This window comes from Procambarus clarkii, chromosome 71 (genome assembly GCF_040958095.1).
Source record: "Procambarus clarkii isolate CNS0578487 chromosome 71, FALCON_Pclarkii_2.0, whole genome shotgun sequence".
NCBI lineage: Eukaryota > Metazoa > Arthropoda > Malacostraca > Decapoda > Cambaridae > Procambarus > Procambarus clarkii.
The window spans coordinates 12,045,162-12,057,522 of NC_091220.1; the positions used below are offsets into that span (position 1 = coordinate 12,045,162).

Genomic DNA, 12,361 nt, shown 5'->3' on the forward strand with positions numbered 1-12,361 from the left:
CATACTAGTAACAGCGGCAGTTACTGGGGGTCAGCAGCCATACTAGTAACAGCGGCAGTTACTGGGGGTCAGCAGCCATACTAGTAACAGCAGCAGTTACTGGGGGTCAGCAGCCATACTAGTAACAGCAGCAGTTACTGGGGGTCAGCAGCCACACTAGTAACAGCGGCAGTTACTGGGGGTCAGCAGCCATACTAGTAACAGCGGCAGTTACTGGGGGTCAGCAGCCACACTAGTAACAGCAGCAGTTACTGGGGGTCAGCAGCCATACTAGTAACAGCGGCAGTTACTGGGGGTCAGCAGCCACACTAGTAACAGCGGCAGTTACTGGGGGTCAGCAGCCATACTAGTAACAGCGGCAGTTACTGGGGGTCAGCAGCCACACTAGTAACAGCAGCAGTTACTGGGGGTCAGCAGCCATACTAGTAACAGCGGCAGTTACTGGGGGTCAGCAGCCACACTAGTAACAGCGGCAGTTACTGGGGGTCAGCAGCCATACTAGTAACAGCGGCAGTTACTGGGGGTCAGCAGCCACACTAGTAACAGCAGCAGTTACTGGGGGTCAGCAGCCATACTAGTAACAGCGGCAGTTACTGGGGGTCAGCAGCCACACTAGTAACAGCGGCAGTTACTGGGGGTCAGCAGCCACACTAGTAACAGCGGCAGTTACTGGGGGTCAGCAGCCACACTAGTAACAGCGGCAGTTACTGGGGGTCAGCAGCCATACTAGTAACAGCGGCAGTTACTGGGGGTCAGCAGCCACACTAGTAACAGCGGCAGTTACTGGGGGTCAGCAGCCACACTAGTAACAGCGGCAGTTACTGGGGGTCAGCAGCCACACTAGTAACAGCGGCAGTTACTGGGGGTCAGCAGCCATACTAGTAACAGCGGCAGTTACTGGGGGTCAGCAGCCACACTAGTAACAGCGGCAGTTACTGGGGGTCAGCAGCCACACTAGTAACAGCGGCAGTTACTGGGGGTCAGCAGCCATACTAGTAACAGCGGCAGTTACTGGGGGTCAGCAGCCACACTAGTAACAGCAGCAGTTACTGGGGGTCAGCAGCCACACTAGTAACAGCGGCAGTTACTGGGGGTCAGCAGCCACACTAGTAACAGCGGCAGTTACTGGGGGTCAGCAGCCACACTAGTAACAGCAGCAGTTACTGGGGGTCAGCAGCCACACTAGTAACAGCGGCAGTTACTGGGGGTCAGCAGCCATACTAGTAACAGCAGCAGTTACTGGGGGTCAGCAGCCACACTAGTAACAGCGGCAGTTACTGGGGGTCAGCAGGAACACTAGTAACACCCAGGGGAGGAAGAGCAGAGGTGTCACGCTCCACAATGATCCACCAAAATCGGTGTCTGGATACAGGAAAACTTTCACGGAAAGTTTGACAAGACATTACAAAATGTGAACACGGATAAGACAATATAATACTGAAGGTGTACAGTGAAATGGAACCCGTCTCTCAGGGCTGCCCAGGAACACGCACTACCGACTAAACCATGATGAGCTTCTAAAGTATCTCCTGCAGAACACCCGCCAGACTGTGGGCGTGGAAGAGCCCGCCCGCCACACACCAGAGCACCGCCCGTCCGCCCGTCCTGTACCCTTACTCCGCCCGCGTGCACACCTCACCTTCTCCTTATAATGTGCACGAACATGAACACTCACTATTATAAATGTTATTTATGAGGTCAATAGTTCTTCATTAGGAAGAGACAAATGAGCCACAATAATAAACTTTGACTAAAATATCAACATGTTTGTTGTTGTGTGAATTACTTGGAAATCATTGACAACAAAGATTAATGTTAAAGTATACACTCCAGTAATACTTGATAACACTATACAATAGTATACACGAATTAAACACTTGGTTTAATACATTGTATATGCTAATGAATAAATATGTTAGTAGGTAATGTGTTTAATTGGCAATATTGAAGACGAACGAGCAGGAAGTGACCCCAGCAGGCGTCGGGGGGGGGGGGGGTGTGAGTGGACCAGGCTCGTCCCCGCCAACAGCAGGCGTCGGGGGGGGGGGGGTGTGGACCAGGCTCCTCCCCGCCCCTCCCCGCCAACCAACCCGTTCTCGCAATTTCGTATAGTCAATATTGACTTATTAAATACGTGCATATGTGACATACTAAACATACTAGTTTACCTTGAAAAGCTTCATAGAAAACACCGACCTTACCTAACCTTCTTAGTATGTTAAGATAAGCGTCTCATTGCTTCGTAATTACAATTATTACTTACTTAAGGGAGCCGGTCGGCTGAGCGGACAGCACACTAGACTTGTGATCCTGTGGTCCTGGGTTCGATCCCAGGCGCCGGCGAGAAACACTGGGCAAAGTTTCTTTCACCCTATGCCCCTGTTACCTAGCAGTAAAATAGGTACCTGGGTGTTAGTCAGCTGTCACGGGCTGCTTCCTGGGGGTGGAGGCCTGGTCGAGGACCGGGCCGCGGGGACACTTAAGCCCCGAAATCATCTCAAGATAACCTCAAGATAACCTATTAAAGGTATAGGTTAAGTAATAATTGTAATTATGAAGCAATAAGATGCTTATCTTAACAGACTAAGAAGATTAGGTAAGGTCGGTGTTTTCTATGAAGCTTTTCAAGGTAAACTAGTATGTTTAGTATGTCACATATGCACGTATTTAATAAGTCAATATTGACTGAAAGAAAGTGCGAGAACGAATTGCGCCAGCAGCAGGCGTCGGGGCGGGGGGGGGGGGGGGGGTGGACCAGGCTCGCCGCCCCCGCCCCCCCCCCACCAACAACATTATGGAGCAAGACTTCAATGTTTGAGACCTATCAGAGGCCAGGATCATCAGGACCAAAATCAACCTGAACTGGTAACTCGTCAAGTATACCATAATGAAGCTCAGTTATTGGTCTGGTGATGGACTTAAGGCCAATCACCCGAGGTGCGAGGCACAGCTCTCCACACACACGCCCCTGCACACCTCTACATTAAACTTGCACTGTGTACATGTAGCCTCGCTCGATATACCTCATGTTCATGAACAGTCAACATGTTAACTATATATAACCAGATAAGTATACTTAAAGAGCAGTTTAACATCTTCCTTTTATAAATCATAAGAAAATCGTCAATTATTTAAACATGTTTCATAACGGGTCTTCAGTTTGAATTACAACGGTTCCTTTACCAGCCGTTTACAGCAGTGTAGCGTGAATGTCCTGGTTGGTAAGTGAATGACGACCACTTACCTCAGAAATGGCGCCAGCGCAGGGCGTGTTCTCGGCCTCGATGCTGAAGTCTTGGCCCTGGACCAGGTAGTACGAACACTTGCCCATGAAGTCAAAATGGCGGCCATCGAAGGTAGTGTAGTGAGGGTCTCCCACCACGGCACACCGGGAGCCACACTTGACCTCTGTACACACCCAGTTTCCTCCCAGGCACGTGCTGTGGACAATATGTCATGATCACTCCCCTCCCAGGCACGTGCTGTGGACACCCCGTCCCACAGCGAGGCACCACACACCTACGCTACACTCAACACACACCTGGCCACACACCCAGTACCTCATGTCTCCAGCGACCTTCCAGTATCCTGGGGATGATGGGTCCTACTACGGTGACGTAACTAGGCTAAACAAGTGCCTTGTGAAACTGTGCCACAGCTCAACATAAGAGTCGGCGCCAACCAGGTCATTTCAAAACGTCTGAAGACTTATTGATGCTCAGTGCTGTCACCTTTGCTCCAGACAGCTTAGGGCGTCTGAGGCAAAGGTCACAGCAAAGTTGGTGGAGAATAATGGGCATTCTCTTCACTTTGGAGGCATAAGTAAAAGCATATGATTGTAACAGTCTGCTACCTCTATGTTGACTATGTTAATTTGACCATCATTGGTGATTCTGCAAAAGAATAGTGAGAATGGGTGGACAAGAAGACAAGGCGGCCATCATTCATTCCACACTACAAGCAAACGTGTCCTTGAACACAAGACGCACCAAGAATTACAGTCGTTGGGTATGGTGTCCCCGGTGCTGTAGACCTTGTCGCGGTAGGTGCAGGGACAGTCCTGAGCGGGGATGCAGAGGTTCTGGTGGAGCACCAGGTTGGCGGGACAGTCGCACCCCTCCACGCAGAAGTCTGGACGCACACTGTCTGCCGCCTGGCCACACCGGGGCTGGATGGCAGACATGCAGGGGTTGTACCCCTTGCCAGACTCGCACACCATCGCTGTTGTAACCATCACCAAGTATCATATTATACAATAGTGAAAATAAAAAAATACTATTCATATTTGTCTTCATTATCACTAGCCTGTTTTCCAGTTTAATTTAATGGAAAGTAATGGCGAAGATAATCGATGAAAATAGGAAAATGTTAGACATTCAAAATGAGACTCTTCTACTCAGGACAAGCCAGGTTCATGAACGACACTAGCATGTTCCTCAAGCACGAGAAGCGCACTGTCTAATGTCTCACATTCATAACAAGAACACTAGATTTAACACGTTGCTATAATTCATGTCAAATATTGATGAGAACCTCGATCATTAAACAAATTCAAGTCAATGTAACATGGCACTTACGGCAGAGATCCTGTGAGCGCCAGCCGTCCGGGATGTTTATCCCGACACTGATACACTCCCTGAAGAAGGCGGCGAAGGTTTCACAGGAACAGGTCTCCCGGTCCTGGGAGTGACAGTCGCAGTAGTCCCAGCGGCAGGTGCTGACGAAGGGCTCCACGTCCACCACCTGCACACAGCACACACTCTCTCAACACCCCAACACAACAACTTAATGGTTACACATATTCTTACTACACAATCAGTTCCACAATGAACTCCCAGTAAACTAATAACTCATAGAGAGCCTATTACGCCAATTAACATATAAGGGTTAACTCGAGGTTAATGGTTTATGCCAATTAAGTTTTTCACTCATTAATGTAGGAACAAATGGAATCGGCTTAATATTTCGCAGGTAGAGAAATGGTTTGTGTAGAAGAGCCATGTGAGAGTGTAAGTGGTAGTGATATAATGGTGTCCTCCCACCCCTCCCCCTCCCGGCAGCTTGCCAGGTCCCAGGAGCTAGCACCTCACCTGGCGACACTCTTCAAATCTTGGGTCATCTCGGAGACGAGCGCAGAATCTGTCAGCTTCGGAACCTACAGATTTTCGGCCACACGGATGCTTAGTCTTTGGCCGGTCCAGACACCGCTCTGCAATGACACAATTTGTATGCTTATTTAAGATAAGAGGACCATAAATATGAACATAAGAATAAAGGTAACTGCCGAAGGCCAAGTGGCCCGTACGAGGCAGCTCCTAAATACCAGCAGAAATGTACAAATACATAATACAATTTCAACTGTTTACATGTTCAGATTGTATTATGCATTTACGTGGGCACTAATGGCACTTACGTTGTGCTAACGAGGATTGACCTCGATCCTCTGGGACTTGCCTCTCAACCTTCAATGGAGTACTCAATAACCCCTGGCAGAGACTCCCAACCTTCATTTGAAAGGGATCTTTACACGCAAGAAAAATGACCGCTAGAATTTAACCAAGCCAAATGTAAGTTTATGAGGACTGGAACAAGAATGAGAAGAACTGTACCGCAGAAAATAACGAAGGAAAGACAAATTCTTGCAGCAGAAAAGGCGATAAAGCTGGGCGTGGATACATCCACCGAGGCAAAAGCTCACATTAGCGGACCAAAAGTCAGCGTCCTATGGCACGCTGGACAACGTCCGTGTTGCCTTCAGAAATGTTGACAAAGGGACCTTCAGGGCCCTAAATATATAACGTATGTGAGACCTGTTCTAGAGTACGCAGCCCCAGCATGAATATTCATTTGGAAAAGCACAAAGCAAAACTAGAACATGTCTAAATATATGCCACAAAACTCGTTCCTGAGCTGAGGGGCCCGAGCTACAAGGAAAGATTGAGGGAACTGGACCTCACCAACCAGGAAGTAAGGAAAAACAAAGGGGACATAATAACTACATACAAGATTTTATGATGAATTTTTAAAGAAAACTAAATTTAAACTTTAAATGTGACAAAGAATGCGCCAAAATCTGACAGTACTCGTGTTCTTCAGCATGGAGAAGAACATATATTGGTGGCATGACTGGGAGAAGAACATATATTGGTGGCATGACTGGGAGAAGAACATATATTGGTGGCATGACTGGGAGAAGAAAATGTATGGGGTGGCATGACCTGACTGTCCCGCATGTTTATGTACTTGTAATATGAAGCAAGTAACAGGGAGAAAACAACACCTGTCTAGCAAGCAAAGATGCCTTAGAGGATTCATACACTTAAATAGAATGGATGGAAGACAATATGGCTTGTGATTCACCATCATCATGATCTACCGCATCAAAGTCCGGTTTCGGGACGAAACCAGATACAATGGGCCCCAATTACTAAAGAAAATCGTCGACATTACGAATGCTGCTCCATTGGACATCCGCGACGATGCCGATGGCGCTGTACTTCTCTATTCAAGCGAGGAAGCTCTGGAGCAACTGTTTGCACAAGAGCACCAGGACGCCCTACGAAACTCCAACCTTATCATTACTCCTACCCGACGCTCCTTGGCTGAACGAACCATCTTCGTCAGCCACACGAGTGTCTACATCACCACCCAGGACCCGGACAACATACTTGATAGCATCAACTCCAGGAACCCTGCTCTGACTGCAGCTAAAGTCAAAGTCATCAAGAACGACGACACCCCAAGGCCCACTCTCAAGGTCACCTTCACAACAGCTGCTGCAGCAACGGAAAATGGATTCAGATGCTTGGACATTTCCATTACACCTGACACTGTCAAGAAGGAGCGTTACTACATCGACCGCCAATGTTTTAAGTGTTATATTCGACCATGTTACCAGGAACTGTCCACAAGCAGAGGCAAAGTACAGCATTTGCACCCAAGATCACCAGTTCAAAACCTGCCAGTCTGCCAGCAACTTGTGTCTGAATTGTGGAGGAGTTCACACCGCCGTCTCCATGGACTGCCAAGTACGACTTGACGAAATCAAGAAAACAGCAACTGCCAACCCAACAACCATTCAGCCGGCGAGCTTCAATATCCAGGCTACGTCGTTCCCAGTGCTTCCCAACGCTCCTGCTGCACAGACATCCACACCAGGCCAGAACCCTCCTACTCCACTGGGGACCCAGCACACAGGCGACTGCAGCCCAGCCAGCCAACTCTCCTGTCAACCAATCAGCGGTCTCGGTCGCTACCACTAGCATCCCATCCCTGATCAGTGTAGCTGAGAACATGGCAGGAACAGACGTCGCCAAATACGTGAGAATACTGAATATGCTGCTCACCCAAAACAATCTACCTACCATGACAATCTCAGCGGACCTGCTACAGCCTCAAAACGCTGCTTCAACCCAAACAGACCAGCTTCCAACACCAACAACAACCGAAGCCATGCCACTACCACCCCCTCTGAGGCTGACCCAACACCAGTGTCAACAACACCAGTTACCCAGACATCAACATCCACCCAGTCCACCTCCACCCCAGACCAGTCATCTCAACAACCAATGGAAGCCTCAACGCCTACTGTCAACAGGCGGGTGACAAAGGCAAAAAGGAAAGCAAAACGCCAACAAGTAGAATCAGATTCAGAATCAGAATCAGAACCATATCCACAACCACAGGAACCAATTGATCCAGACAATTTGGCAAAGAACATTACATACGTGGATCCAGACTTTGATCCAAACCCAAGCAGCCCAAGCAAGGAAAAACCTTACTTTGCCATCTTCCTCCACGATGATGTTTCCAACGGCAACAGTAGCACAAGAATAGTCATCGCCTTAGAATGCAACCGGCTCGTCGAACTCTTCACAAACCACCCTGACACAAACCAAAAATAATTTCCTCACCCTATCTTTGTCCATCACGAGACCGTGGAACAATATGTAGACCTCATCGCCCTGAAGAGAGAATACATCGACCTGAAATTCAACTTCAAGAAAGGACAATTGCCCTTCTTGGACAAGTACGAAGACCCGATAGGAACTCCAATACTACCGCTGTCATTTGGAAAGTACATGCGAATACCTCCCTGCCAAAGCACCTCCAAGCAACAGTGAACCTACCTCTCACCATCTCAATAGGGAAGATGCCTCCTCCAAGCCAGACCTCACCTCAAGTGAACCAGGACGACATCACACCGCCTCACCACTAGCCTCCTGCCGCCTAAGAAGTACTCAAGCCACAGGCTTGACCGAGAAAACATCTCCAATCCACGGTGGAAAGGCCACCGAACTTTCAAGCCTCCTCTCTCCACATTCAGATCCTGTTCTAAGAATTTCACTGCCCCATCCTTCTTCCTCCCACATCCTCACCAAGCTCTTTGGACATCAAAGCTCAAAGCTCAAGCTTGTAGGAAAATATCAATCAGTCCTCCTTATATGAAAGTACTTATAACAGGCATATGGTGGGACGTACCAATATGTAGTGATGGACTACCTGAAAGCTGCCTGTTGTGTTATTCACTTTGGACAAACTGGAAACATTTTTAACCACAACATAAGTGTTGGTCTAACCTAACCTCTCCTAACAATTATAAGCCTAATATCTGCTATCTTAGGATTAATATAGCAAATATATGTGCTATACTAGGCCTAGGAATATTTAAGATTAGTTTTTAGCATTATTTTTCCGGAATCTATAAAATTATACGTACAAAAGGTGGTGTACTGGTGGACCATCACTACATAGTGGTATTTTCCAGCAAATAGTTACTATAAGTACTATCATTTCAGGAGGATGGGTTGGAGCATATATATATGAGAGGAAGGACTATACTAACCTCCAAGGGTCTTGGCCTGCCACGCCTGCAGGAAGGAGTTGACGTTAGGCTCCAGGGTGCCGTCAGCGTAGCTCCAGTCGTTGTCCTGGGAGCCATCACGGCGACCACAAAGTCCTGACGTCCTGTTCCACAGCAGTTCGCTTATCTCCGTCACCACCAAGCTCTGGGGAGCATGGAACATCTCACTCACGCTTCCACCTTCCAGGCAATGCCTAACTTGATATTGTATTTCAGTACATCAATGCTATTTTGTCAAATGCTCTCTTTGGCATATTATAACGCATCTCTTAAGTCTATCTACACTGTGCTGCTGACTTACACTCATGTTATACTTGGTGGTCAGATGAAGGCCGGACACCTTGACCACCACCAAGTGGGCCTCAATACAAACAGGGAGAAGAGGAAGCAAAGGCAACAGAGGAAGTGAGTAAGATAACAGAGACAAAGAATTAAACAAATTGAGAATGTAAACGAGTTTTGAGGAGTAAGACCAGATAAAACTTTTGTTGAGGCAGTAAAGTGTTCAGAGGGAAAGAAGATAATTAAGGAAACAGTGTCAGAGGCTGTATAAACTACCCAAGTCATGAAATATATAAGGCAGGAGTTGGAGAGGGAGAGATCAGAAATAATATGTAACCTACCTGAGCGTGAGGGAGACACTTGGCAAATAAGGAGATAGAACAGAATAAAATAACAGAAATTCTATGCAAAATTCAGGCCAGAAATGCAACAAAGAAAATGGAGCATTTCTGCAGGTTAGGTGAGTTTCAGAGAGGAAGAAACCGACCAGTGAAAGTGATTTTTATGAACAGCAACCCAGTTAAGTATATACTGGCAGAGAAGAGATATTAAGAAATGAGGAAAAGTACCATGCTGTGTTTATTAGACAGGACATGTCTAAGGAGAAAAGGGAAACAGTACAGAGAATCAGAGAAGAAAAGCAACGGAGAAATGCAAGGCAACCAGAAAGTGGCACATGGGATAATGCAAATCTGACAACAGAGAGTAGAACCTGGGGAAATAGTGGACCAGACCTGCTTACCAGTGAAACAGAGAGTACTACAGAGGGAGATAGCAGGGCTGCCCACCCTAATGAGGCATAATGATCTATGAAGATAGGCTAATGGAACTAAATCTCATGACCCTAAAGTATAGAAGGAACAGAGGGGATATGATCACAACTTACAAGATAATGAGGGAAATAAATAAGGTGGACAAGGATAACTTCTTCAGATTGAGAGAAAGCAGGACAAGAGGACACAGGTGGAAGCTGGAAACGCAAATGACCCGAAGGGACGTAAGAAAGTACTCGTACCTTGAATGGGTTGTTAACAAATAGAATGTTCTAAAAGAAGAAGTTGTGGAAGCCACCTCCATCCACAACTTTGAGGCCCAATTGGACAAAGAATTTGAAAATTAGTTCGGTTGAAAGGCAACAGGTACAAGGCTAGTAGGCGGGGAATAAAGAGACAGACCTCACTCCCACATGAACACTAATGGGTAAGTACCACTGACCTCACACTCCACCGTGCTGGTGACTTACCTTCATGTCCCACTTGATGGTCAGTCCCAGGCCGGACACCTTGACCACCACGAAGTGGGCCACTCTCTCCGACACAACACCGTTCATCTGACCAGGGATGGCCAGGTTGGTGTCCCGGTAGGCCAGACTTGGCTCACCCGTCTCTGTGGACACAAGCGGCTCTGGTTACACATGGCGGTGTGTGTGTGTGTGTGTGGGAAGTGGGGGGGGGGAATGCATGTGTGTGTGTGTATTCACCTAGTTGTGCTTGCGGGGGTTGAGCTCTGGCTCTTTGGTCCTGCCTCTCAACCGTCAATCAACAGGTGTACAGATTCCTGAGCCTATTGGGCTCTATCATATCTACACTTGAAACTGTGTATGGAGTCAGCCTCCACCACATCACTGCCTAATGCATTCCACTTGTTAACTACTCTGATACTGAAAAAGTTCTTTCTAACGTCCCTGTGGCTCATTTGAGTACACAGTTTCCACCTGTTTCCCTTTGTTCGCGTACCACCCGTGTTAAACAGTTTATCCTTATCTACCCAGTCAATTCCTCTGAAAAAATTGAAGGTAGTGATAATATCTCCCCTTACTCTTCTGTCTTCTAGTGTCTTGAGGTGCATTTCTCGCAGCCTTTCCTCGTAACTCATGCCTCTTAGTTCTGGGACTAGCCTAGTGGCATACCTCTGAACTTTTTCCAGCTTCGTCTTGTGCTTGACAAGGTACGGGGCTCCATGCTGGGGCCGCATACTCCAGGATTGGTCTTACATATGTGGTGTACAAGGTTCTGAATGATTCCTTACACAGGTTCCTGAAGGCAGTTCTGATGTTAGCCAGCCTCGCATACGCCACAGACGTTATTCTTTTTATGTGGGCTTCAGGAGACAGGTTTGGTGTGATATCAACTCCTAGATCTTTCTCTCTGTCCGTTTCATGAAGGACTTCATCTCCCAGTCGGTACCCTGTGTCTGGCCTCCTATTAGTAGCCATTTATTGGACCATTCCTTCAGTTTATTTAGGTCATCTTGTAGCCTCATACTATCTTACTCTGTCTTAATCCTCCTCATAATTGTTGCATCATCAACAAACATTGAGAGAAACGAGTCTAATTCCTTCCGGGAGATCATTTACATATATCAAGAACAGTATAGGCCCAAGAACTGACCCCTGCGGGACTCCACTAGTGACGCCTCGCCACTCCGAGACCTCATCCCCCACAGTGACTCGCTGTCTTCTGTTGCCTAGGTACTCCCTTATCCAGTGGAGTACCTTCCCTTTCACTCCTGCCTCTCCAGTTTGTGCACTAGTCTCTAATGTGGTACTGTGTTAAAGGCGTTCTGACAATCCAAAAATATGCAGTCTGCCCACCCCTCTCTTCCTTGCCTGGTCATAAAATTCAATTAAACCTTTGAGGCATGATTTGCCATCCCTGAACCCATGCTGATGTTGTGATACAAAGTTCTTCCGCTCCAGATGTTCCACTAGCTTTTTTCGCACAATCTTCTCCATCACCTTACATGGTATGCAAGTTAGTGACACTGGCCTGTAGTTTAGTACTTCCTGTCTATCACCTTTCTTGAATATCGGGGACTACATTAGCCATCTTCCAAATTTTTGGCAGTTCATCTGTTACCAGTGATTTGCTATACACCATGGAGAGTGACTGGGGCAGAGCTTCTGCTCCTTCCTTCAGTATCCAAGGTGAGATTCCATCCTGGCCTATAGCCTTTGTCACTTACAACTCTAGCAGGTGCTTCCTCACCTCCCCACTGGTAATTCTCACCCTGACGTATTCATTCCTGGCGCTCTGGTATCTTTACTCTGCTCACTAGTGCCTTATTCTTTCTATAATTTCTCCACGCCCTTGTACTTAGTTGATTGTTAGAGAACGGTCTTTATGTCAACCCCTCAACATAATTATTCCCACATTTTAATACTGCAATGGTTCATGTGAATTTTTATCTGAACTCCTGCTTCTGGGAATTTGAAAC

The 12,361-nt window shown here is 47.2% G+C and overlaps 1 protein-coding gene across 1 annotated transcript in view; it reads right to left on the minus strand.

Annotated features, from left to right (window-relative positions):
- LOC123745535 (hemocytin) overlaps positions 1-12,361 on the minus strand; it is a 316,051-nt gene that overhangs the window by 260,417 nt on the left and 43,273 nt on the right. The window contains exons 12-17 of the mRNA XM_045726144.2: positions 10,389-10,531; positions 8,846-9,008; positions 5,091-5,209; positions 4,578-4,743; positions 3,990-4,221; positions 3,245-3,440 (exon numbers count right to left, since the gene is read on the minus strand). Of these exons, the coding sequence (XP_045582100.2) occupies positions 3,245-3,440; positions 3,990-4,221; positions 4,578-4,743; positions 5,091-5,209; positions 8,846-9,008; positions 10,389-10,531 (1,019 nt within the window). The remainder of the gene's footprint in view (positions 1-3,244; positions 3,441-3,989; positions 4,222-4,577; positions 4,744-5,090; positions 5,210-8,845; positions 9,009-10,388; positions 10,532-12,361) is intronic.